The sequence below is a fragment of the Ictalurus punctatus genome, chromosome 23, assembly GCF_001660625.3.
Source record: "Ictalurus punctatus breed USDA103 chromosome 23, Coco_2.0, whole genome shotgun sequence".
Classification (NCBI taxonomy): Eukaryota; Metazoa; Chordata; class Actinopteri; order Siluriformes; family Ictaluridae; genus Ictalurus; species Ictalurus punctatus.
In genome coordinates, this window is record NC_030438.2 from 4,555,001 (window position 1) to 4,579,105 (window position 24,105).

General features: G+C 37.2%; 3 protein-coding genes and 1 long non-coding RNA gene across 7 annotated transcripts in view; 1 reads left to right on the forward strand and 3 right to left on the reverse strand.

Annotated features, from left to right (window-relative positions):
- Nucleotides 1-376, forward strand: part of LOC128629002 (uncharacterized) — a 6,719-nt gene extending 6,343 nt beyond the window's left edge. The window contains exon 3 of the long non-coding RNA XR_008393317.1: nucleotides 153-376. This is a non-coding gene — a long non-coding RNA (uncharacterized LOC128629002). The remainder of the gene's footprint in view (nucleotides 1-152) is intronic.
- Nucleotides 377-7,249: 6,873 nt separating this feature from the next.
- On the reverse strand, nucleotides 7,250-10,827 carry LOC108256306 (uncharacterized). Its single transcript, XM_017452999.3, has 4 exons — nucleotides 10,434-10,827; nucleotides 9,494-9,604; nucleotides 9,275-9,376; nucleotides 7,250-8,285 (listed from the first exon to the last, which is right to left on the reverse strand). The coding sequence occupies exons 1-4, from the start codon at nucleotides 10,617-10,619 to the stop codon at nucleotides 8,196-8,198; spliced, it is 489 nt and encodes a 162-aa protein (XP_017308488.1). The 5' UTR covers nucleotides 10,620-10,827; the 3' UTR covers nucleotides 7,250-8,195.
- Nucleotides 10,828-11,075: 248 nt separating this feature from the next.
- LOC128628999 (uncharacterized) lies at nucleotides 11,076-15,555 on the reverse strand. Its single transcript, XM_053674902.1, has 4 exons — nucleotides 15,304-15,555; nucleotides 13,635-13,745; nucleotides 13,322-13,423; nucleotides 11,076-12,464 (listed from the first exon to the last, which is right to left on the reverse strand). Exons 1-4 carry the CDS (start codon nucleotides 15,496-15,498, stop codon nucleotides 12,375-12,377), a joined length of 498 nt encoding a protein of 165 aa, XP_053530877.1. The 5' UTR covers nucleotides 15,499-15,555; the 3' UTR covers nucleotides 11,076-12,374.
- A 2,523-nt stretch (nucleotides 15,556-18,078) lies between these two features.
- Nucleotides 18,079-24,105, reverse strand: part of LOC108256300 (anion exchange protein 2) — a 37,357-nt gene continuing 31,330 nt past the window's right edge. For all 4 annotated transcript variants that reach the window (XM_047150065.2, XM_017452987.3, XM_017452988.3 and 1 more), the window contains 4 exons: nucleotides 23,465-23,718; nucleotides 22,145-22,314; nucleotides 21,717-21,890; nucleotides 18,079-20,144 (listed from right to left, as the gene is read on the reverse strand). In XM_047150065.2, coding sequence (XP_047006021.1) covers nucleotides 20,064-20,144; nucleotides 21,717-21,890; nucleotides 22,145-22,314; nucleotides 23,465-23,718 — 679 coding nt within the window. In that variant the 3' untranslated portion in view covers nucleotides 18,079-20,063. The remainder of the gene's footprint in view (nucleotides 20,145-21,716; nucleotides 21,891-22,144; nucleotides 22,315-23,464; nucleotides 23,719-24,105) is intronic.

Consider the following 24,105-nt stretch of genomic DNA (forward strand, 5'->3'; position numbering starts at 1 on the left):
TTAAGTAACGTGAAACCTAATTACAGATAGGATTAGACGACTAATCCTAAAATGACAAAAAATTACCGCCCTGATTATGGTGCAGTTACAGTTGATTTACCTCCTTCTGCTTCGTTATTAAAGCTGTTGATTCCTCAATTTTATTTGTATAGCACTTTTAACAGTAGACATGGTCACAAAGCAGCAGGAATGATGCAGAGGTGAAAGTGGTGAGAAACTCCCTGAGATGACTTGAGGGTACAAAGAAGGTATGCATCGAGGCTCTTTCTGAATGAACGTGCCCTAGATGTTCGATCAGCAGAGTCACTGGTTGTCTTCAAATGACTACTAAAGGCATTTTCATGAACTCATGAAGTACTTAAATGAGCAAATCCATGTCTTGTGTGTTTTTTTCATACTATACTAACCTCCTCAATGAGGTTTTTAGACTGATGGCACTCTTAGTGTATGAAAGAGTGAACCAGTTAAGATGTACTTACTGATAGAGACTTCAAAGCACTTCAGTAAGTCACTCTGGATAAGGATGTTGGTAAATGTCAATGAATGAGAAAGAATCCTTTAGAGGAACCAGACTTAAAAAGGAACCAAATACCTTTATCGTGACACCAGATTATAAATCATTACAGTATACAGTTGTTGAAGAGTAAAGACAAACTAAGTGTGTGGAAAGGATGTTCCATATGAGCAGATTGGGGTTTGTTTTCTGTGATAGTGACCAGAAGGTTGTGAGTTTAAATCCTAAGACTGCCAGGGACACACTGTAGGACTCGTGCATGATTCATTTACACTCTTTTTAGAATAGCCATTCTGGAAATACACTAACAAATGGGAAACCATTATCAGATTAAAGAGAAAAGTTGCACATGGGCTTGGTAGAAAACTGATAAGAGATTTCTCGGAAAGGTCTGAGACGGGTTGGGCTTTTAAATGTAATTCTGAAAGAGTATCCAGGACACACCCTGACTGTGATTCTATTGTTTTTTTTTTAAAAAAATTTGTTTAACTCTTAACTATTTTTTTCAAACTTTTTATGACGAGCTCTTTTGCTGAAATGTTAATGTAGTAACCTAGTTAATGTATCACATTGCCACACATGTAGCCTAGTACACCAACTGCTATGTTTTTAAATCTCTGTTGTTTTATCCTTCCATTTTAATCAACTGGTCTGACTCCAATTAGTTTGTTTACAGGACAGCCTAAGTTACCGGTAGATTTCAGCCTCCAAAATGAGCACATTTCACAAGCTTTCTCTGAACTTTGCTTTAGGATTTCATAATAATGACACAGTGAATTGACTTCATCTTAAAGGACATCCTTTGCAGGAATATACCATTTATTTCGTCTGCTTATTAACGCTGAGCTTCTTCTCAACAATGTAGCCATATCACTATTTATTCCAGAGCATTTTTAAAGCTCGTTGCATGTTTTTCAAAATTGTAAAACGGTGAAAATTTCATAGAACAATAGAGCAGAAATCTTAGCAATAATAAATAGTCTATGTGAGCTAGTTATTGTAAATTGCAGAACTGTTCATTATCTGTATATTATAGCCTATAATGATAATAATACATTATTTTCTTGAACAAAATGCAATTTCTATTCTAGGGATAATGTGTTATAGTAATTGCAAGAAAGTGTGCGAGTAATTTACTTGTACAAATAACCTGGAAGAGACTTAGAAGATGATAAAAACAACAACCGGTTAAGCCGTTTCCTTAACCAAAGTGTATCACGTTGCTGAAAAATAGCCCCCCCTTGCTAAATTCAAGTATCAAGTACACGCAAGATTTAACTTAAAGGAACACGAGAAATACTCTTGAGAAAGCAAACTAAAAACATAAACAATAACCCCATCAAGACAAAACTAAACACAAAGCGGAAATATTGAGTCCTACACAAGCATTAACTAAACACAGTTCACTTTGAATTGAATAATAACATAATTATTCACATGTAGGGCGTATGCCTTCGTTTATTTCATTTTTTTTTTTTTTTTTTTTTGTGGGTAAGCTAAATTAGAATGTAACCATAAGATGCTTATTATCACGTCCCTACCCGTCTGTAACGTGAAACCTAATTACAGGTAGGATTACACGACTGATCCGAAAATGTCAAAAGCTAAAAGCCCTGATTATCGTGTTAGGTTGCAGTTATTAAGCTATTGCACTTAATTAACCTCCTTCTACTTTGCGATTAATGCCATTGATTCAATACAAATTTGTATTCGTATAGCACTTTTAACAGTAGACATTGTCACAAAACAACTACGTGGAACCCTAGTGAGCAAGCCAGAGGTGAAAGTGGTGAGGAAAAATATTATACCTTTAATATTAATGTGATATTAATACATTTAACAAGAAACCAAGGATCCCGCACTCCCAATTAGCATGTTGAAGTGACTTCTTCAGCTTCTCGCTGTGATTAGAGTAGGAAAGAGAATGAGCAGGATATATTGAGTGCCTTTTATAGGCTACCAATGTGGGGTTACAGTAGAACCATGTAGTAGAAGTGGAACCGTTTATACATTGTGCTCAGAATTGAAAGATGTCTAAGGAATGTTTCAGTAAAGTAAAAACGTAGATACTTTGTGTGCTCTTTTAATATTTCCATTTGTTTCCATTGCACATTTGTGTTTCTGTTCTCTCGCACTGATTTACTCAGCTTATCAGCCAATCAGCTTGCCTGTTTCATGTTATTCTCACTCTTGTTTCCTGGTTCTTTATATTGGTACCTGGCCACATGTTCTAGAAGTTTTGTTTTGTGTTTTGTTTGTACTTTATTAAATGTTCCACTTCAACTCAGCATTTGCATCCGTCTCTAAACCCACGACAGGACCCGATCTTACAATTATGAAATATTCCAGTGCAGGGGTGAGCAGTCTTATCCGGAAAGGGCAGGTGTGGGTGCGGTTTGTCATACGTGGAATCTGTAATTTGAGTTTGTTAAATATCCACAAATAACCACTGAAGTGAAAATATACAGAAGATGTCCGGCTAGTTTCTCAAGAAACTTGCAGAATGAATCACCTATCCTCATTTGTCATGCCAGTTGAACCAGAATTATATTAAACGATCTACCACATGAAATAGCATTGCAGGTGCATCTCAAAAAAAAAATCTGAATACCGTGGTAAAGTTTATTCATTCATTCTAGATTCATTACACATGAAGTGAAATATTTCAAGCCTTTTTTGTTTGTTTGTTTTAATCTCGATGATTACGGCTTACAGCTCATAGAGATTTAAAAAAAAAACAACCTCAAACTATTAGAATAAAGACTTTAAAGGACTGATTACAGTATATCGAGCGAGGACTCGAGTATGTTAGATATGATCACAGGCTTTATGTTCACTTTGTTTCACGGAAAGCATATTTTCATGGCACGCATGTTGGTGCGGATACTCTCTCCACTACAAACAACAGCAAGTTTTTGTTTAGACATCCTTAAGAGACTTGACCCATCGCAATGTGTCTATTTATACTCATTTTTTGAGCTTTGTGATATCTGACTATAAGTGCGATAAAGATATAAGTACTTGTTATTTAATTATACAGTTGCAGGCAAAGTTTTGACACCCCTGGCCAAATCACATATTATGTTGGTAATTTTTGAAGTGAAAAGAAGGAAACAACCTCCACAGCAAACTCTTTAAAAACAAACAAATAAATAAATAAATAAATAAAAATCTGCAAATGTTAATACACATTTACTTTATATTTGATGTACTTAAAAAAAATAGAAACAAAAACGAAGGCATGTGAAAATATCTGGAAAGTCTCAGAACTTAATCGACGTGTTAGGCCTTAATTGACCCATTAAGATTTTTTTTACTCAGGTCATAGAATTGTCATTAGAGTTTGTCAGCAGTTAATAAATTCTCTGATTCTTCAGACCTTGTTCTAACACTCTAACCCCGTGGTTGGAGTGAGGATCTGAAAATAAAGTCTACAAAGTAGGGTAAGGCTATAAAAAGACCTGAAACATCATTATGAAGTGGCAGTATCAGGTATCTGGAAGAAACTTCCCATATGACAGCAAGGTAGTCTAACCTGTGACTTCATCACAAAAAAATGAATGTATGAAGGATGCAAAACAACATGTAGATAAGCCAGAGATGTTTTAGAAGCAAGTGCTTTTGAACTGGTTAAATAAAAACGGGAACTCTTTGGCCACTATCACAAAAGGTATATTTAGATAAGAAAGCAGCGGCGTTTGATGAAAAGAATATCTCACCAACTGGCACTACTGTTGCATACACAAAAAGTTATTTTAATATATTTTGTTAAAGAGCTTGTGTTTACTTCTTTTTACTTCAAAATACTAAATTGGGCCGGTTTAAAATACTCTGCAGCCACCCAGATTTGTTTGTATAAAAATCAATTGGAATGAAATCTATTACATTTCCACCTACAAAGACAAACTTGAAGTGTGTTTATGATGTACAGAACCATTTCTGTTCTAAGATATAGTGCAAAGATTAGGAGAGGGAATTATGGGTGATTATAGAGCGCGTGATGTCCGTACATCAGAAATGCACGCACACCACAGTTTCCCTTGCAAAGGCTGGGAAAAAAAGAAAAATATTTCTCCCTTATCCAGTGCCTGATTTTTTTTTCTTTTCGGGGCTAGTTTCAGATCTTTTGTGTGGGGTGTGAAATGTAGTTGGGCTGGAAAATTTGCTGAAACTTGGCAACCCTGATTAATGATGTTAGCTCAAAACCAGTTGAGCGAAGGCACGTCTAAAACCACTCCAAATGACCGAGACTGTATGCTGGATGAGTGAATGTTGTTGACTCTCAAATGCTTATTATGGAATTACTTCATTGCAAAATCTATGGTCACGAGCTGCTGCTGAGGCCAATATTACAATAAAAAAAAAACTAACCATAAACATGTATTACAGTAAACTAATATCTGCAGAATTTATTTTTTTTTAAAAAACATTAACAAAACAAAATGAATTAATTGAAATGAATTTCCTTTTTTGTTAATGATTTTGTTAGATTTCAGGGTAGCCATACATCTGTGTCACAGGCTGCTTCTCCTTCTTTTGTTTTTTTGGGCGCTTTACATGATAGTTTGCCGGACACATTTCATTAGCTGGACTTTGCTGGAGTTTGGAGTGGAAAATGTCCATTTTAAATGATAACTGAAGGCTGGAGTCATTCAAACAAATTAAAATCAAGGTGCACTTTTTCTTTTTCACCTGCCAGTAGCTCATCTGGAATTGCACCTGTAACACATCCAAGCATGAATCGATTGAAGTCTTGACGCGACACTTGATACAACCCTTGATGCCGTGCTTATGTGATGCGTCCTGTGCATAATTGCCTAATGATGAATTGGGCAGGTCAAGATAAGATTACAGACATTAATTAAGCTTTTCAGTTCTTTTCATTTTTGAGTGTGTTTGCTGTGAAACATGCCCCCACCCCAGTCTGTAGTAAGTCTTCTCCTGACTCATGCTAAATGACTCATGCTGTCCTCTTTCAAAATATCCCTTCTGAGGACTTTGTCAGCAGAGGATTTATGAGCACAATTGTAACCCTTATCTGTTTAGCGCAATTATACGTTTCATTAGATAAAAATATCTGCCAAATGAGTAACAGGCTAACCACAAACTGGTATTACAGCAGGCATGCTAACAACTGTAGCTTTTATTTACACTTTAAACTTTTTTTTATTCTAAAAAAAAAAAAAGCCAGTATGTTTCCTTTTCTTAGGAGTATGTATAGCATTAATTAGATGCATTTATAATTATGCGTCAATAATTACATCTAGCATCATTCAGGTTGTCTGTGAAATGGGGGAACAATATGGAGAGAACGATGGTGGGGACTTCAAAGACTCCGCACATGGTGGACAGCCAGCGATATAAACTGTAACAAAGGATCCTATTACCAAAAAATCAATCCGTTTCCTCAATAAAAATGGAGAGCACATGCAAAGATAGAGATCAGAGAGACAGAGAGAGAGAGAGAGAGAGAGAGAGAGAAAGAGAGAGAGAGCAGTACATAGGAATCTCTTTGTCTAAAAGAAAAGTAATTGATGACAGAATTTTCATTTTTGGGGTCCCTCAAGCATCAGTGTTTTAAATCTTAAATTTGATGTGATGAGGTCAGTGGTAGCTCAGTGGTTAAGATATTGGACCACTGCCAAGTTACCACTGCTGGGCCCTTGATTAAGGCCCTTAACCCTCAAATCCTCAGTTGTATAAATAAGAAAAATGTAAGTCGCTCTGGATAAGGGTGTCTGCCGAATGCCATAAATGTAAACGTGATGGATGAATTGGTGATTTGGTTGAGTCTCTACTAATAACTACTGTCTCGTTTTTGAGGCCTCTCCACAGAGAGAGTCAGACTAAAGAGAGACCGCTCACACCATTTCTAAATCCTTGTGGAGAGAAAGTAAATTGGACTATGCCCAAATTGTGCACTGATTCATTTAGATTTTTTTAAGCGCTGGGTTGTATTTATTCCCTCAGCTCCGTGCAGTTATGAGCCGTGAATGCTCAGATGGGTTATTTAGGTAAACAGTGTTCCTATGTCAGTTTAGCAAATGCATGCTAACTGGCTGCTAAAGGTGAAGGTGGGTGATCACCGAGGGGTGACAACCATATTGTATTGGTATCTTAGGTCCCATTTCAACTAGTTGTTTTATACACTTTGTGCTGATTGTTAGGCGAGGAGGTTCGGGATGCAGTCAGCGTTCTAGTTCATCCCAACGGTGTTCAGTGGGGTTGAGGTCAGGGCTCTCAAGTTCTTCCACACCAACCTTGGCACACCATGTTTTCATGGACCGCACTTTGTGTACAAGGACACTGTCATGCTGGAACAGGTTTGGGCCTCTTAGTTCCATTGAAGGGAAATTGCAGTGCTGCAGTGTCCAAAGACATCCTATACAATTGTGTGACTCCATTTTTGTGTGTGATGATCAGGTGTCCACAAACACTTTTTTGACCATAAATGGTACACCAATCAGCCATAACATTAAAACCACCTTCCTAAGATTGTATAGGTCCCCCATGTGCAACCAAAACCAGCTTTGTAATGGTCAATCAGTCTAATCATTCAATTTAAATCTATTTGTGTTGAGTGCCCTCTAGTGGCCGGGTCCAGCCTGTCAACGTACACTATATTACAATGAACCCAGTATAGGATTGTTTGGATTTTACAATTTATCAGTGGTTATTCAAATTTAGTAAGAATGTGGCAGACATCTGACAGACATTGATAAATGACACACGAAATGTTAGCAACATGTATATGTGCATTTATTAAAAGACATAATACGTAAGAAATAACGTAAAGCTAGCCTGTGTGCTCAGGGTCAGATTGAAATGATCCGAGAAAAATAAAATAATGTTTTTAATAAGCAAAATTGGCTAAATGGTTGCTAAAGATAGATATCTTGCATTTTGATTCAGATTGGGATTCAGCAATCTATCTAGCTTTACAACAGAAATGTGGTCATTGAAATACGTAAGCTAAATATAAAAGGCTAGCCAGCTAATAGGTAGTAATTTTATTATTTTTTTTTAAAAAGAGCTGGCTGACTAACACTAAAGGGTTGTGATTGGAGTAGATAAACATGGCTGAAATAGTTAGCTAGCCTGATATTTAGCTAAAATCATTCTGTAAAATAAGGTATGAAATAAAATAAGGTAGTAAAAAAAAAAACACGACACAAAGAAACCAGCATTGCTAGCTAGCTAAACACCATAACTGAGAAGAGATTTTTTAAGGATCCTCTTGTAAATAGGTGAGGTTAATACCGAGTTTAAATGTTTTTGGGGGTTTTTTTGTTTTGTTTTTAGCAGTTACAAACTTACGCTAAGAAAAATTTTGCTTCTATTGTTCAAGACACAACAACAGTGACAGTTAAGATATGTGCTAGTGGCCTATAGCTAGTGTTAGGCTAATGTTAAGCATTTAATTTACTGTAATCCGTGATGTCTTGTTGATATGATGTGGTTGATATTAATGTGAACTTGAAATTTGAAAGTAAACACATCATATTGTCTATAGGCTAGAAATAATATCAGTTTGAAAACACAAGACGTCACAGCTTAGCTAATTAACTAATGTCAGCACTGAAAAACAAACAAACAAACAAAAAAACATATTTATGGTGGAATGAAGGGACTGTAACTTCTTTTGGAGTGAGAAGTTCCATATTAATGGAGAGATGCCTTCTTATGTTTTCCTAATAACGCCAAGCAGTGTAACAGATCCGCTGCTATAGCTCATTTTTTCACAATGATCCCTTCTTGCTTTACTCATTTCCTGAAATAATAAAACAAACACAAACACACACACACACACACACACACACACACACAGTGTAAGTCAGGTATTCTTATGTTTATAAAAGATTGAATTGTTATCTCATGCAGAAATATTTTTTTGCTACTTCTTCTTAGCATTATGGTACAGACATTAAGCCCAAACCGGGTCATTTCTACGTTCCCAGGGTTAAAAATTCACTAGCGTATTTGAAGGCAAAAAGAAACTGGATTAAATTAGATACATAAGTCATGATGTCATGAGAGTTAGGTTAAAAAAACATACTAGGCTGGTTTTCACCTAAGGAAGCTATGACCGTTTGTGATTCATGCCTCCATGATCATTTGTTTAGTTCCCGCAAGTCTAGACCTGTTATATCGAGCGCCGTATGGCAGTGCTGGGGAACAGAAAAGCCAGTTGACGAGTTCCCACAATAACCCATGTCATCTTAAGCGAATACAGAGGTGGAAACATGTTTTTCAGGTTCCCATTATGTGCTATATAGAGCCGAGGAACATAGGACTCTGAGAACTGGGGAACTTAGGACCCATTTCATGCGTTCATTACGTGCCATATAAATTTGAGGAACCGAGAACCCTGGGAACCTAGATACACTCCCTCAGAAACTCTTGTTAATTTAGAGGATAACTTTCAAACTAGTGATAACCAAAAGCTAGTGTTATACAAATTAGCAATTAACACTAAGCATGAACAAAATTTTGTAAGTAAAATAAAAATGCAGTAGCTTAAATAAACCGTTCCTTGAACTTAATTTAACCTGCTATGTTGAAGAATTAGCTCAACAAACACCGAGCTAAATTAGCAATAGCATAGAATTTATACTCACTGAATTGTATTAAAGTAGATCAGGAAGTGTAAGTGCAGTGCAAAACACTGCAAAGCTTTCAATTTAATGGAAGGAAATGATAGTATACGACCAAATGTACCAAAAACGACCAAATATATTTGGCACGTTTTGTTATATTGACCTTTGTGAGTGCTGGTTTGTGGATGCAGTGGATGTACGGTTTTGGATTTTCCTGAATCACATCTAGATACGTCTTGTAGCAGGTCATGCAATCTATCAGAGGCTGGGGAATGAAAAACATAAGCACCGTTTATACTTAAGAAAACATTTTTGTCAGTTTACATAATCTGCATAATGTACACATCTGGATGAGCCTGTGTGAAAGGAGAAGTCAGCTCACTTTGCCGTTTCTGAATGCGCACTTGCTTGATTCTGCGGCTGCAGTTCCTTTAGCGCATTGAGTGGCCTTCAGGTAAAAGTGATGAGACAGGTATTTCACTCCGAATCCACCCTGACATCAACACAAAGATGAAGAAGAAACAACACAAAAAGAAAACATTTTTATATGTAGTAAATATAGCATTTACTTTCTAATCAATTCCAATTCTTTCTCTGACTTCGGACAGAGATTGGATATTGTTCATACATGTAATACATGTTCATACAAGTTCAGACTGGATTTTTTTTTTTTCCACACCGAAATGGGTTGAAATCCGAAACATATCCAAGATATGGCCATCTAAATGCTCACATTAGAGTTTTCTGTTTTGCGATGATCTGCTAAGCCAAAATGTATCAAAAGACACACATGAATAATAGTCAGTGGAATTCAGATTAATTATATACAACAACAAAAAACAACGATGGGGTTGCTAGAGAAACTGGGCCGACATTTCTCGGGTCTCGGCAGAGCAAGTATACGATCCCAATGTAAAATGAAAGGCCTTAAGGCAAGATACAAAGAGGCTAACGACCCCAGCGGAAACAACAGAATCACTCGGCCTTTCTTCAACGACAGTGATTCAAAAACAGGATAAAAGTCACTGTTTTCATCCTAGCTCATTTTGACAGGAGATTGATGTAAACACAGGAATTGGGTCAGGTCCTATGTATATGTAAACAGGCAGAACCAAAAAAAAAAAAAAACACCCCAGTAAGATGTGTGTTCAGATCAGTTAGATCAGCGATCGGTTATTAATCAGTTACAGATCAAACATATTGGTTAGAGATAAATTACAGATCAATTAGGGATCCGTTACATGCCAGCTTTTACATATCAGTCAGAGATCCTTTAGAAATCAGTTACAGCAGTTCCAAGAAAGTTAAGCATACAGACTCACGTCCACTTCTGATTTCTGGAGGCTTCTGAAGAACAGGAAGTGCTGCAGCACACCTGAGTGTGTGTTCACCTGCTCCACCGCCAGCTCTGCTCCAGCCTTATAGCCATCGGAGAGTTTATTCAGCTCCGCCTGACCACCAGCGCTCCACACACAGCCGAACAGCACAACCAAAAACAGTGTTGCCATCTTACACACAAACTCTAAACACACTCTCTGTACTGGAATGCTGTACAAGCAGTCAGTTGGACTGATTTGCTGTCTTTGTTTCTACTGAGAGAGTGGAGCAGAGGCACAGATTGACAAGACGTTGCTGATCCACCGAGGATTAATTCCTTTGGAATGTGAGAGTCGAGGAGAAAAACAGGAAAGAGCTTATGCAACAGGAAACACACAGTTTACCCCTCCCTCTATGTCATTGTCTCTAAATCCCCTGAATCTCTTTCTCTTTCTGTTCTGTATTCAACAGTGCTTTATTGGCCACTTTCACTCACTCTAATCCTGCCGTTCTCCGTCTCTGTCATTTTACAAGAAACACGAGCTCTTCTTGTAATAATTATGTCCCACTTTGTTTTAGCGTCAGCTACTGTTTGACAGAATGAATGTGAAGATGGCATGAATAATATCGGCCTGTGGACACAGCAGTGGGGATTAAAGGATCTCTTTATTATGGATGTCATTATCATTAAACATTTAACATGAACTAAATATGAAATCAAATGAATGAAACAAACTGTCAATTTAAAATGATATCATTATATTTACGGCTATATATATAATTGAACGATTAATAATAAAAAAAAACGCATTCATGCAATTTATGCTCATATTACTTTGAATTATTATTATTTTTTTACAGTCACATTACGGCATTTATTTGTGTGTTTATTTATTCATTTATTTATTTATTTTGGCTGTAAAGTAATTTTAAATGCTTTAGAGGTAGTTCTGTGCCTGCTGACACACACACACACACACACACACACACATACACACACACACATATATATATGTGTGTGTGTGTACATATAGGACAATGTATAGCTTTTATAGAAGCTTTTTTGTGAGTAGAAGGATTTTGATTCGTCATGTGTATATGATCACTCTCGTGAAAAGTGCCAATAATTCGAGTGTTACTATTATTACTAGTATTACTAAATAGCACATGCCTGATCTTGACAAGGAATATTGTGTTCTCGTCGAATTTTTTTAAACCAATATTTGTAAAACAGAAAGAAAAAGAAAAACACTGGGGTATAAACTTTTGCTTCAGTAATGTAATATTGAATAACCAATACAGTGAGTGATATAACTAGAGCTATCCTCTGTCAGGGGTAATGTACAGGATATAAACTGTGAACAGGAAGTAAGTGCGTGTGTGTGTGTGTGTGTGTGCGCACTCATGCACGCTAATTTTTGTGCCAACTTACTACAGTATCCATTAAATGAACTTTTCCTTTTAATGCTGAATCGATATTGATTAAAGGTTTCACACCTTAAGTGCATTTTTAAAAGCTTAATGAAAAGTTAGTTCGTGGTCTGTTCACTCTGATGCTAGTGTGTGCTTTAGCCTTTTCACTATAATACAAGTTCGTAGTTTAGCCTGTTCACTAGAATGCTTGTTTGGTGCTAGTTTAATGCTGAATCAATATTGATTATAATATATATATATATATATATTGCTGATTCACATCTTAGTGCATTTTAAAAGCTTACTTCTTGAAAAATTTGTTCATAATTAGCCTGTTTGCACTAATACCTGCGTGTGGTTTAGTCTGTTCACTATAGGTTGTTGTTTGGGTTTTTTTTTTACTATAAAACAAGTTTGTAGTTTAGTCTGTTCACTAAAATGCTAGTTTGTAGTTAACCCGTTTCTTATAATGCCACTGATAACGGATTATTAGCATATCAGCTCAAGAGCGTTAGATTTTCAGCCAGGAATCGTTAGTCAGATCCAGTCGAGGCCAGGAGAGTCATCGTTCCACTGCTGAAAGACATACTGTTGCAGTGTTCGAGTCGAGACGACTCCATCACCTTCAGACAAAACAAAACAAAGCAGAAAGCGTTATTAGAGTGCGATGCAATGTTTCTGAGACGTTATTAAAATCCGGGTCAGTCCTTGTATATGGTAAAGCTACAAATCGTAGTGTTCGCACGCTTTTAAGATATTTTAATACGGCATTTTTAAAATGTAATGCTTGTTCGTTGTTTATCATAACGCTGGTTGGTTGTTACCTTTTTATTGGTTATATACTGGTTTCTCCTACCTCCTACAGCTTCAGAAGCACCTTGCTTGAACAGCGGAATGATGGACTTTTGATCAGAATGTCTTATTTCTCTGGAAAATATGTGTACCCCCTGGATATACTGTGCGCGCTCCTGTATATACCTATATACCTCCTTATTCATGCATTTATCCAATTAGCCAATCAGGTAGCTGCAGTGCAATACACAAAATCATGCAGATACAGGTCAAGAGCTTCAGTTTATGTTCGCATCAATTGTTTGAGTATTTCTGAAACTGTTGATCTCCTTTGAATCTCACACACAACAGTCTGTAAAGTTTACACGCAACTGTACATAAACAACCATGAAACATGCACTGAGCAGCAGTTCTGTGGGAAGATGAGTGAGGCCAGAGGAGAATGGCCAGACTGGTTTGAGCTTATAAGAAGACTAATATAACGACTCTTTACAAGCGAGGTGAGCAGAAACGCATCTCAAAACACACAACACATCAAGGATGATTTGAGGCTAGAGGGGGCCCAGACTCTCGGGAATGCATTTTGTTTTTCGCACTATTCCGTGTAACACTCTAGAGACTATTGTACATTGTGTGCATACAAGGAATGACCCGGTTTATTTGTGAGAAATGAAGGACGTATGAGAACCTGCGTGAGCGCGGGTTTATAGATGCAGTGTATGTACGGTTTTGGTTCCATCAGAATCTCGCCATTGAACGTCTTGTAGCACATGGCACAGTCGATCACAGGCTGGTATGACAAAAAAAACAAAAGGTTGTTGTCGTGTATCTCGTGCGTTATCCGCGATGATGTGAATTATATTATAACTTGTATCTCATTAGCACTTATAAAATTGGATAAGAGTCTTTATAAGAAGAAATGTTGTTTTAGGCGGCGTTTCTCCAGTCTCAACTCTGTCCAACACTGACGCATGGACACATGGACGTGTATTCTCACTCACTCGGTCGTTTCTGAACACGCACGTCTTCGAGTCTGCGTTTTCAGTTCCTCGGCTGCATTTAGTGGCTTTGAGGTAAAAGTGATGGTAAAAGTAGTTCACGTTAAATCCTGCCTAGAGATAAGACATCGGTTAGAGATTCATTAAAACAAGTCAGACTTATGAGCATGAACGTATGCTTTAAGTAAATGGTAAATGGTCTGCACTTAGATAGCGCTTTTTATACTTAGCGGTTCTTTACACTGTGTATTATTGTCTTATTCACGCATTCACACACACTCACACAGAGCTGCCATGCAAAGCGCTAGCTTGCCAACCGGCTCTACCACCCATAGCCACCCATAAGTAAGGAATGTGTGTTACTATGCTAAGCTACTAAGTTGATTATTTTCCTATAACAGCACGTCCTACACATCCTCTCATAGCATTGCAATTAATCAACAATGACATTTTTTAATTTATTAAAGAAAGAAAAGTCGTAGTTTTTATCGGTTTATAGTTATGTTGTTGATGTTGAACATCCTCAAGACAAGTTTCGCTTACATCGTAGCACCAGCCACTACTTTTTCTCTCTCTTGAAGTTAATAAGACGAAAAAGAGAGACTGCTCTCAGAAAAGCGGCCTACGTTTAGATTTTCTTGTGACGGAAAACTCGGAACAGCTGTAAATGCGAAATAAATGTCTCTTTACAGAATTTTTTTTTACATTTTTATGGCATTTGGCAGACGCCCTTCTCCACTTACATTTATCTCTCATTTCTACATCTGAGCAGTTGAAGGTTAAGCGCCGAGCTCAAGGGCCCAATAGTGACAGCTTGGCAGTGCTGGGATTTAAACTCACGATCTCCCAATCAGTAGTCCAACGTCTTAACCATCGAGCTACCGATCTTCACCATCTCAACAATTATGTTTTTTTCGATCCATTTTCTATCCACATGGTTTTATCCATTTATTATTATTCCTTAGATTAACGTCGGATTATGTGGCATGTCTACCATTCAGGATACTGTAAATAAAGAAGCTTTTAAAATAAATAAATAAATAAATAAACATCTTATCTGCCTTGCAGATGGAACTACTGTAAGAGCTGCTGTCATAGAAAATTCATCAACACCTTTCGTCAAACCAGTATTGAAAATTCAGTCGTAGTACGATATAAAACGTGTGAGTATGAGAAACTTAACTTCACTATTTAATATTTAAATATTTCAAATGTCACCTTTTTTTTTTTTTTGAAGGTATACACTACTTATCATACAAATAAATAGCAACTATAATAAATAATCATGAATAAATAAATGTATCACCACTAATTCGTAAATTCCTGACTGATCTTGAAATTCTCATTTACATACTACAGTGTTAGTTTGAATGTTAGAAAAAGAAAGAAGCCAATATATGTAGTGCAGATGAGATGATTCAGAAGTCATTCAGAATTAAAAGACACAGACAAGATTCACTGAGTTATGTGCCAGATCTAACATGTTTTAGGAAAACTTGTATGAGACAATTCATTGAAATCATATAAAATGCATTGTTAATCACAATAACAGATCAGAGAGATTTTGAACAATCCCTGAAGGTTGGTGGCCTCGGGGGAAATGGATATAAAGCACCATTGGCAATCTGAAATATATATGTTTTAAAAAAAAAAAAAAAAAAAGTATTGATACCTCGATGCTGGACTGTTTCAGGCTTTTGAAGAAGAGGAAATGGTACTGCACGCCATTATGTGAGTTAACCTGCTTCTCTGCGAGTCTCACTCCTTTCCTGTAGGATTCTGGGAGTTTTGCAAATTCATTTTGGGCTTCAGAAAAATGAAATATCACAACGGCAATGAAAAACACGACACGTGGTAACACGGCCATCTTCAAACACTCTTCACGCACTCTGAACTCCGCGGAGAACGGTGATGCTCTGAGATCAAAACAGGTTACCCATTAACACAATGCTAACACAGAACATCCAGAATCAGGCTTCGATTTGTTGTTGAGGCTGGATTGGTTAATGTAGTGGCCTTTGGTCCGAATTGATCGAACTTTAAGGGTCAACATTTAGCCATGTCAACAAAGAACCCATCAGTGAAAGCAGACACGAGAGAAAACATTGATTTAAGCGGTAGAGCATGAGAGATTCCGTCATAGAGGTATTGATTTGCTCCTAGAATATTGGCGATAAAACATTTATCATACACTTTTGATAAATTTGACAATATGTGGCCAAACATATCGAAGATTACACCCATATGCGGACCTTTCCCAAACTGTCACCATAAATTTGTAGCACACAATTGTATAAGATGTCTTTGTATGCTGTAGCTTTAAAATTTTCCTTCACTGGAACTAAGGGGACAAGCTCAAACCTGTTCCAGCATGACAATGTCACTATGCACAAAGTGAGCTTTATACAGACACGGTTTGCCAAGGCTGGAGTGGAAGAACTTGAGTGGCCTGCACAGAGCCCTGACCTCAACCCCAGTGATCACTTTTGCGATGAGTTGGCCTCCACATCCAACATCTGTGCCTGATTGGCCTTACTAATGGCAAAAATGGCTAAATCCCCACAGCCACGCTCCAAAATCTTGTGGAACGCCTTCCCAGAAGAATGGAATGTTCAACAAGCACATGTAGGTATGATGGTCAGGTGTCCGTAAACTTCTGGCAATATAATGTAATGTATATTCTCCTTGTGTCTGCATGGGTTTTTCTCCTGGTTCTCTAGCTTCCACCCACTGTCCAAAAATACACTGCTAGGTCGACTGGCAACTCTGACTTTGCCCTTGTGGATGTGAATGTGAATAAATATGTGCATGGAGCCCTGAGAATGACTGGCATTCCACCTTCCTGGGTGCTGCTCTCCAACAAAATAACAGAAGTGCACGTTGATAATAATCATGGTCGTAGTTATTGGGTGGATCCTTTTCCCACCCTAGTAAGACGTTATTATTCTCATTACATTATCAATGTATTTATGAATGTCAGGTGATAACAGAATAAGGGAACGGCCACTATAATTGGTCTATTACACGTCTTTGTTCTCTGTTCTTTGATCTTTATTGCTCAACCACTCCTAACAATCTTGAAATGCCTCAATTAGTACAGAACCTGTCTGACTGTGGATTGGTGTCCAAACACTTTAGATATGGTTTTGTAACCTGTCCCAGCCTGATGAGAAACAACTCTTTTTCTGAGATCCTCAGAAATCTCCTTTGTTTATATATATATACACACACACACACATTGGCAAGAAAAAGTTTGTGAACCTTTTGGAATTTCATGGTTTTCTGCATAAATTTGTCATAAAATGTGATCTGATCTTCATCTAAGTCAAGGGTATTGACAAATATAATGTGTGTAAAATAATAACACAAAACAAAAATTCTGATCTTTCATGTCTTTATTGAGAACAACCAAAAAAAACCTCATAGTGCTTGTGGAAAAAGTATGTGAACCCTTGAGTTAATGACCTGAAAAAAAGCTCATTGGAGTCAGGTTTTAGCGCACCTGGAGTCTCGTTAAGAACATGAGTTTGGAGGTGTGGACTACAGCTACTCTGACTGATAAAAACCCCTCAAACTTTTGGAGTTTGCGCCGCACAAGAAGCACACGCTTATGTGAGCCATGCCTCGCCGAAAAGAGCTTTCAGAGGAGCTACGATCAAGAATTGTTGATTTACATGAAGCTGGCAAGGGTTACAAAGTGATTTCAAAGACTTTAGAAACAGATAGGCAAACATTTTATAAATGGAGACACTTTGGGACTGTTGCTACTCTATCAAGAAGTGGGCGCCCAGTCAAAATGACACCAAGAGCACAACGAAGACTCCTCAATGAGGTAAAGAAACAACCCCGAATGACAGCCAAAGATTTGAAGGCATCATTGGAACTGGCTAACATCTCTGTTCATGAGTCTACAATACGTAAAACATTGAACAAGCAGGGTATCTACGAAAGGACACCACGAAGGAAGCCACTGCTTATTAAAAATGAGATTTCTGCATGCCGGAAGTTTGCAAAAGAGCTCATTGACACTGCACAGCGGTACGGGCAAAATGTTTTGTGGACTGATGAAACGAAGATTGAATATATAGTTAGTTGAAAAAAAAAATGAAAAAAAAAAAAAAAAATATATATATATATATATATATATATATATATATATATAATATATTTATAAATATATTATATATATATTATATATATATATATAAATATATTTTATATATAATATATATATATATATAATATTTATATATATATATATATATATATATATATATTATATATATATATAATATATTTATATATATATATATATATATATATATATATATATATATATATATATATATATATATTTCACACAGTGTGTATATATACATGAAGGCAGTCAGAGTTTGTACTCATTTTGTCTAATGATTTTAATATATTCTCTAAAAATGCCCGAGACTGAAGAGAATGATATATTTATTTATACGTGAAACAAAACGGGGAGACATTTAAATTTCATCATTATATAATTTTAAAATATAACACAACAAATTCTATTTTTTAATGCTAAAACAGACAAGAGAAAATAAAATGCCGTGTAAGATGATAAGCAGATTTATTAAAACAAATAAAAGATTGTACACTTGTCTTTCACCACCATGATTCCCTTGCATAAATAAAAAAGCAACAATTGTCATTCTTATATATATATATATTTATATAAAGTATAAATTGGATATCTTGTAGTTGACTATTTGATTAGTGGACCTGAAGATCTGGATAGCGTGACAACAAAGGGATTTATGGAGAGTAAAATAAAATATATATATATATATTTTTAAATAGCTAGTGAGCGTAGTAGTTAGCCAGTATCGCTAACTATGGTATTAAATAAGTAAGGTATTAAATAAGTTGAGGAGCTATCACTGTAATACATAACCTGGACAGTTAACACTGTAACTTGGATGGGTTGGGAAGGGTTCTTGGATGACATCCGGGAGAACCGATCCGCAGTGGAAATCGCTACAGCCAGTGCGCTGGCACCTTTCCTTTTTCTGTCAGTGTAGCACTGCTGACTTTCATATGCACCTTTTACACACTCAGTGTAATATTTAACCCAAAACAACGGAAGTGGTGAATACTGTTCTTCTTTAATTAGCATTATGCTAATAAATAAAAACACAGTGTTATATACACTGCTAGTTAGATAGAAACAGAAAACATAGATAGTGTTAAGTGTTTAAATTTGCAATCATACTCTGAGTAACATGGCATTAGAGTTGTTTTATAGCAAACATTAACTATTAGGTTATTTTTCCTCACGGTTGATTATATTCAGAATGTGAGTAGCAGTAGTTCAGTATGCAAAATATTCTTACTTCGAACACTTCTTTATGCTAGCTATAATGTAGCATCACAGAGCAATTTCAGAGGCACTCTCGTTACTTATTATCAGCTAGTTGAGAAAGTTAGACCAAACTAACAGGCTATGCTAGATATTGCTAATAAACTACCATTAGCTGGCTACAGCATACTGTATTTTCCATGTTAATACAAGGAAAGCTTTATTTTGTATCAGCTACAAAATGTTGACCGTGTCTTACATTCTTCGCATAAACTCATCTTACCTTAGGTTTCGGCAATGTTTGTCATTCAACAACTAGGAAAATAAAGTTCCCACGTTGTGCAACATTACAGTTTATGGAAACGATCACTGACTGTAGGCCAGCTACCTATATATTTAAACTATAATTGTGTAGAATTTTGTTAATCTCTATATTAAGAAAGAAAAACACTGGGATGCTTTGGTCACATGTTATTAGTGGAATGGAGTCCTGTACCAAAACTATGTCTAGGCTGATTCATTATCATTAATTTCTCTGCTAGCTTACAAACTTAAAAACTGCTAACAATTTTATTATTATTGGCAACAAAGAAGCAACATGGCTAATTTGGCATCAAGGGTGTAAATAATTCGAACAGAATAAAGAATAAAGCCCACAGATTATTAATCTGTATCGATAGAGTTACTGAAGTTATTCAAGCACACACACATTCACCCTTAATCAACATCATCATTACATTCAATTCAAATGGATTCCAATATATTAAAATACATTAATTATCTTCACAATAGCTAATATTTATGCATTACATCATAATACTTTTTGTACACTGGCCCTTTGTTGTGTTTTTCTGAGTCAACTCGATTTTACAATTCAATATATAAATGTATTGTTTGTCATGGCAACAAAGCACGAGCTGAATTGGATGATAACATTTTAACTCTGTGTTTTTGTGCTCAGCAATGCCTCTTCAGGATTAAAGCTGAACAGCAACGCTTCCTCCACTCCAATTTCCCCTGGCAGTGAAATTAAAGTGAGTTAAATCCCACCATGGGTCAATGGACAGAGAGAAGATGAGTGTAATAAGTGGAGGTGAGTATCAAACGGGCATGGGCATCTCTGTGTACTCATCCACTCCCTCTTTCTCATCAAACGTGGGCACGGAATCGTCTGCATCGAGCTGCAGAGAGACACGAGACAAGAATGAGGCAACTGTGCTATCTATCTATCTATCTATCTATCAATCTATCTATCATCAGTCTGTCAATGCATAAACAATCATTAAACAGGGACCTGAGTCAACTTAAGACCTCAGGGGCCCTATTCAGTGTCAATACCTCATGTCCAAAAGTTATGTCAATATTTACACAGAGAAGGTAATGCGTATTCAGAGACGGGTTACACAGCTGCTGAAATCTATTTTCTGGACGCACGACTCAGATTCAAATGCAAATCACCTGTTCATGTTAAAAAAAAAATTGAAGTAATCCAAGACAGAGTTCTTCAAGAGCATCTAGATCACTGCATTTAAACATAAGTACTTACCTTTAAACCCGCCAAAAATCAGGGACAGAACATGCAGACAAGTGCAGTTAAAAGCTTTAATGAGAGGGCGTGGGTCAGAGGGCATGATCTACCAATAGGCACAGACGAGAAACGCAGAAACGATGTCAGGATCAAAAACCAGGAAACGAGGACAATGAACAAAGGCTCGGCACGGCTCAGGCGGCAAACACTGAAGCTCAATACGTTGCACGGAACAAAGACACATGGGGGTTTAAATATACAAACTAATCAAAGGGCGTAACACAGACCAGCTGAGACATTAGGAAAGAACCAGTAACATAACAAGGGTGGAGACAGGACAGAAACAAAACAAACACACGTGTCGCAAATAAACACAGTCAATGTTAAAAACACAGAGGTGTGCGTTTCGGGCTACTGAGCGCACTGCTCACACCGGCGTAATCTCTTACACAGACTGTAGAAAGAAATAACAAATCTTTTCCTTTGCTGTCAAATGTAACGCAATGTAACAAATAATAATAATAATAATAATAATAATAATAATAATAATAATAATAATAATAAGACTAGCATGATGATGTCTGAATGAGAAGATGGCAAGCATTAAAATAACTCTAACAGGACTGTATATTGCCAAATGTATTTAGCTGCATGATTAGTACTAGTTACAATGATCACATTAATCACTGGACATTTGGTTAAATTTAACAACACAGCTTCTATACTTTTGTTTTTCCAGCAGCTTGAAAAATAGCACTTGATCCAGCACATCATAGTATTTATCCTTCTATAATTTTTATATCACGTACCCATAGTTAATTGCGTGCACAAACTAATATAGGTATGAGACAGTAAATCGAGCTCATGAAATGGTAATGTATGTGGAAGATGTAGGCTGTTTTATCACACTTTTAATGTGCTATTTAGATTTTTCAAATTAATAATAATAATAAAAAAAAGTCAGTGCTATTCTGTATTTTTTTTTTCTTTAATCAAATAAAAATACAATTTAAAGACAGTTTAAAGGAACACTTTGCTTAGGGCTCGCTTTAAGTGTTGTTCATAAATATATCCAAACAGATGTTTGCTCATCAAGTTAAGCAATATCTCTGATTAAGAAGCTTTGTCCTCCAATGTCTTCCTTACATATATTAAAAGGGTTATATTGTGTGTGTGTGTGTGTGTGTGTGTGTGTGTGTGTGTGTGTGTATGCGTGTGCACTCACACACTGCATTTCACGTGCGTTGAATATCCGTGGTAATATGAACATCCTTAGCGGGACGGTCAGGATGAGGACGAAGGGGAAAGCGAGTGACGCCGCCGTCGACATGACCACCCACAAAATGGCCAAACACACCAACTGCAACCCGGTGAAGAGGTGCATGCGCAGCGTCCGCACCTGAAACACAACGAAAGACACTCAGCTCCTTGGGTCGAAGGTCAGTCAGTTATGGCCGTAACGGACACACAGAGGGTGCGAGTGATTAGACACAAAGTGACAGATTTACAGTCAAGTAGTAAACACCTTTAACAGGTTTATTATAATTCCGACACCACTGATAAACGGATCATATACAGTGTCATTTATGTTCTGCGTATATTGATTTCATTCTACATCAGTACAGTTATAAGTGCGGGCGTGCGAGTGTGTACCTTGCGGACGTAGATTTCGTCCGGGTGGTATTTAGTCGGCATTAGCAGCAGCTTCATTCTTTCGCTGAGTTGAATGCCGTTGAGTGACATCACACCCATATAGAGGAAAATCCCAAAGAGCACAGCGAGAGGAATCAGACTCAACACTTCACCAATCACGATAGAGAGACCTACACAGACACACACACACACACAAAGTATATCAATATATATATATATATAAATCAACAGAACACTATTAAGCTTCCTGGTTCTCCAAGTCTTCTCACAGCTGCTGCAGTTCTCCTAGTTTCCTGAATTAACCATAGTTCTCTTGTTCCTCCTAGTTGTAGTTTCCATAGTTCTCCTGTTTTCCCCAAGTTTTTCCATCCATCCATTTGTCATACTGCTTATCCTACATATGGTTGTGAGGAAGCCTGGGAATCTCAAGGAACTCCCAAGGAACTCAGACCAATCAGCTTACAGTGCATGTCTTCGTGCTTGGTGGACTTTGGGGAGGAAACCTGAGTACCTGGAGGAAACCCCTGAAGCACGGGGAGAACATGCAAGCTCTTCGCATGCAGGGGCGGAGGCAGGAATCCTGGAGCCCCCAGTTAGCAAACGTGCTAATCACTAGGCCACCCTGCCCCCCCCTGCCCCCCCAAGTTCTTCCAGATTTCTTTATTTCCACAGTTCTGTTTCCCTAGTCGTCTCCTTTAATGTCTGTCGTTTTCTACTCCTTCTTGTCCATTGTTGTCCTATTTCTCCAAGTTTCCCTGCTTCTTCTAGTTCCCATAGTTCTCCCTGTTTTCCCACTTCTAGTTTCCATTTCTTTCTTATTTTGTGTCGTGCTCCCAGCCTCCTTAGTTTTCTCTCGTTTTAGTAATTCTTCCAGTTCTCCTAGCTGTCCCTCGTTCTCCTAGTTTTTCTAGAATCCCTAGTTCTCAGAACATTTGTAGTTATTCTACTCCTGCTACTTTCCCTGTACTGTATGTCCTACTTCATTTACTTAATTCCCATACAGTAGGTCTTAAGTTTCTCTTACCTTAGTCAATCCCTTAGTTTCATGAATCCTCCTACATTACCTAGTTCTGTTCTCCTAGTATCAGTAGTGCTCATAGTTTCTCTATTTACTGTTGTTGTTTTTTATTTAAAAAGCCTATGTTCTTTGGTAAGAGTTCCAGGCTTCAGTTTGGCAGCTTAAAAAAATGTGTTAAGGTCACCGTCAGCGCTCATCGTGTAATGAATCACTTTTTAAATAAATGCCAGCATTTGTTTCATTCTGAATGATGATGATGATGATGATGATGATGATTATGATGATGTGAATGAATAACTCACCCACTAATATGGCCACCAACAGTCCCGTGACTCTTTGCTCTTTGACCTCTTGAATTCTGGGCTTGTCACCAGGGGCAACGGCATTACTCATCACAGTCAGCGCATTAACGTGCGTGACAGACCTGACTGTCGCAGCAGCCATCCATGGTAAGCCAAACAAAGCACAGGTCCCACCAACACACACAATGAGCAGAAGGTCCAGATGAAAACCTGAACCTTTAACCAGCATTCTCTCCTTTTTGCTCACGATCAGCCTGCACAGAGACACAAACACACACAGGACACAATATGGGTTCAGGAATCACTTAAATCATGATATTTCTGGGATCAGTGACAAACAGGTTTACAGAGACTCCAGAATTATGCAGCGTTTCGGGGGCAAAATAAGAGAATTTTGGAATAACGCCATTCTACATGATTCAAATTTCCACAGAGTCTACTTACCCCACCACTAATAAATAATCATACACACCACGGTTTATTTTTAAAAAAATAATAGTATTTTTCCTCTGGAAAATGTCCTCAAACTCCATATTACATCACTTTCTTCTATTCGGAAGACCTCACGACTGCTGTTGTATTTTTCATCTGAGGCCATCTCAAATCTTCCACCATAGGTTTGACGCTACGTTTCGGTTCGA

Excerpts from the sequence above, each read along its gene's own strand:
- LOC108256306 (XM_017452999.3), bottom strand. The coding sequence starts at position 10,619 with ATGGCAACACTGTTTTTGGTTGTGCTGTTCGGCTGTGTGTGGAGCGCT. Across the intron at positions 9,605-10,433 it reads TCCAGAAATCAGAAGTGGAC|GGTGGATTCGGAGTGAAATA; the intron begins GTGAGTCTGTAT and ends TGTTGATGTCAG. Across the intron at positions 9,377-9,493 it reads GCGCATTCAGAAACGGCAAA|CCTCTGATAGATTGCATGAC; the intron begins GTGAGCTGACTT and ends TTCATTCCCCAG.
- LOC128628999 (XM_053674902.1), bottom strand. The coding sequence starts at position 15,498 with ATGGCCGTGTTACCACGTGTCGTGTTTTTCATTGCCGTTGTGATATTT. Across the intron at positions 13,424-13,634 it reads GCGTGTTCAGAAACGACCGA|CCTGTGATCGACTGTGCCAT; the intron begins GTGAGTGAGAAT and ends TTGTCATACCAG. Across the intron at positions 12,465-13,321 it reads ATAAACCCGCGCTCACGCAG|GTGATGGAGTCGTCTCGACT; the intron begins GTTCTCATACGT and ends TTTTGTCTGAAG.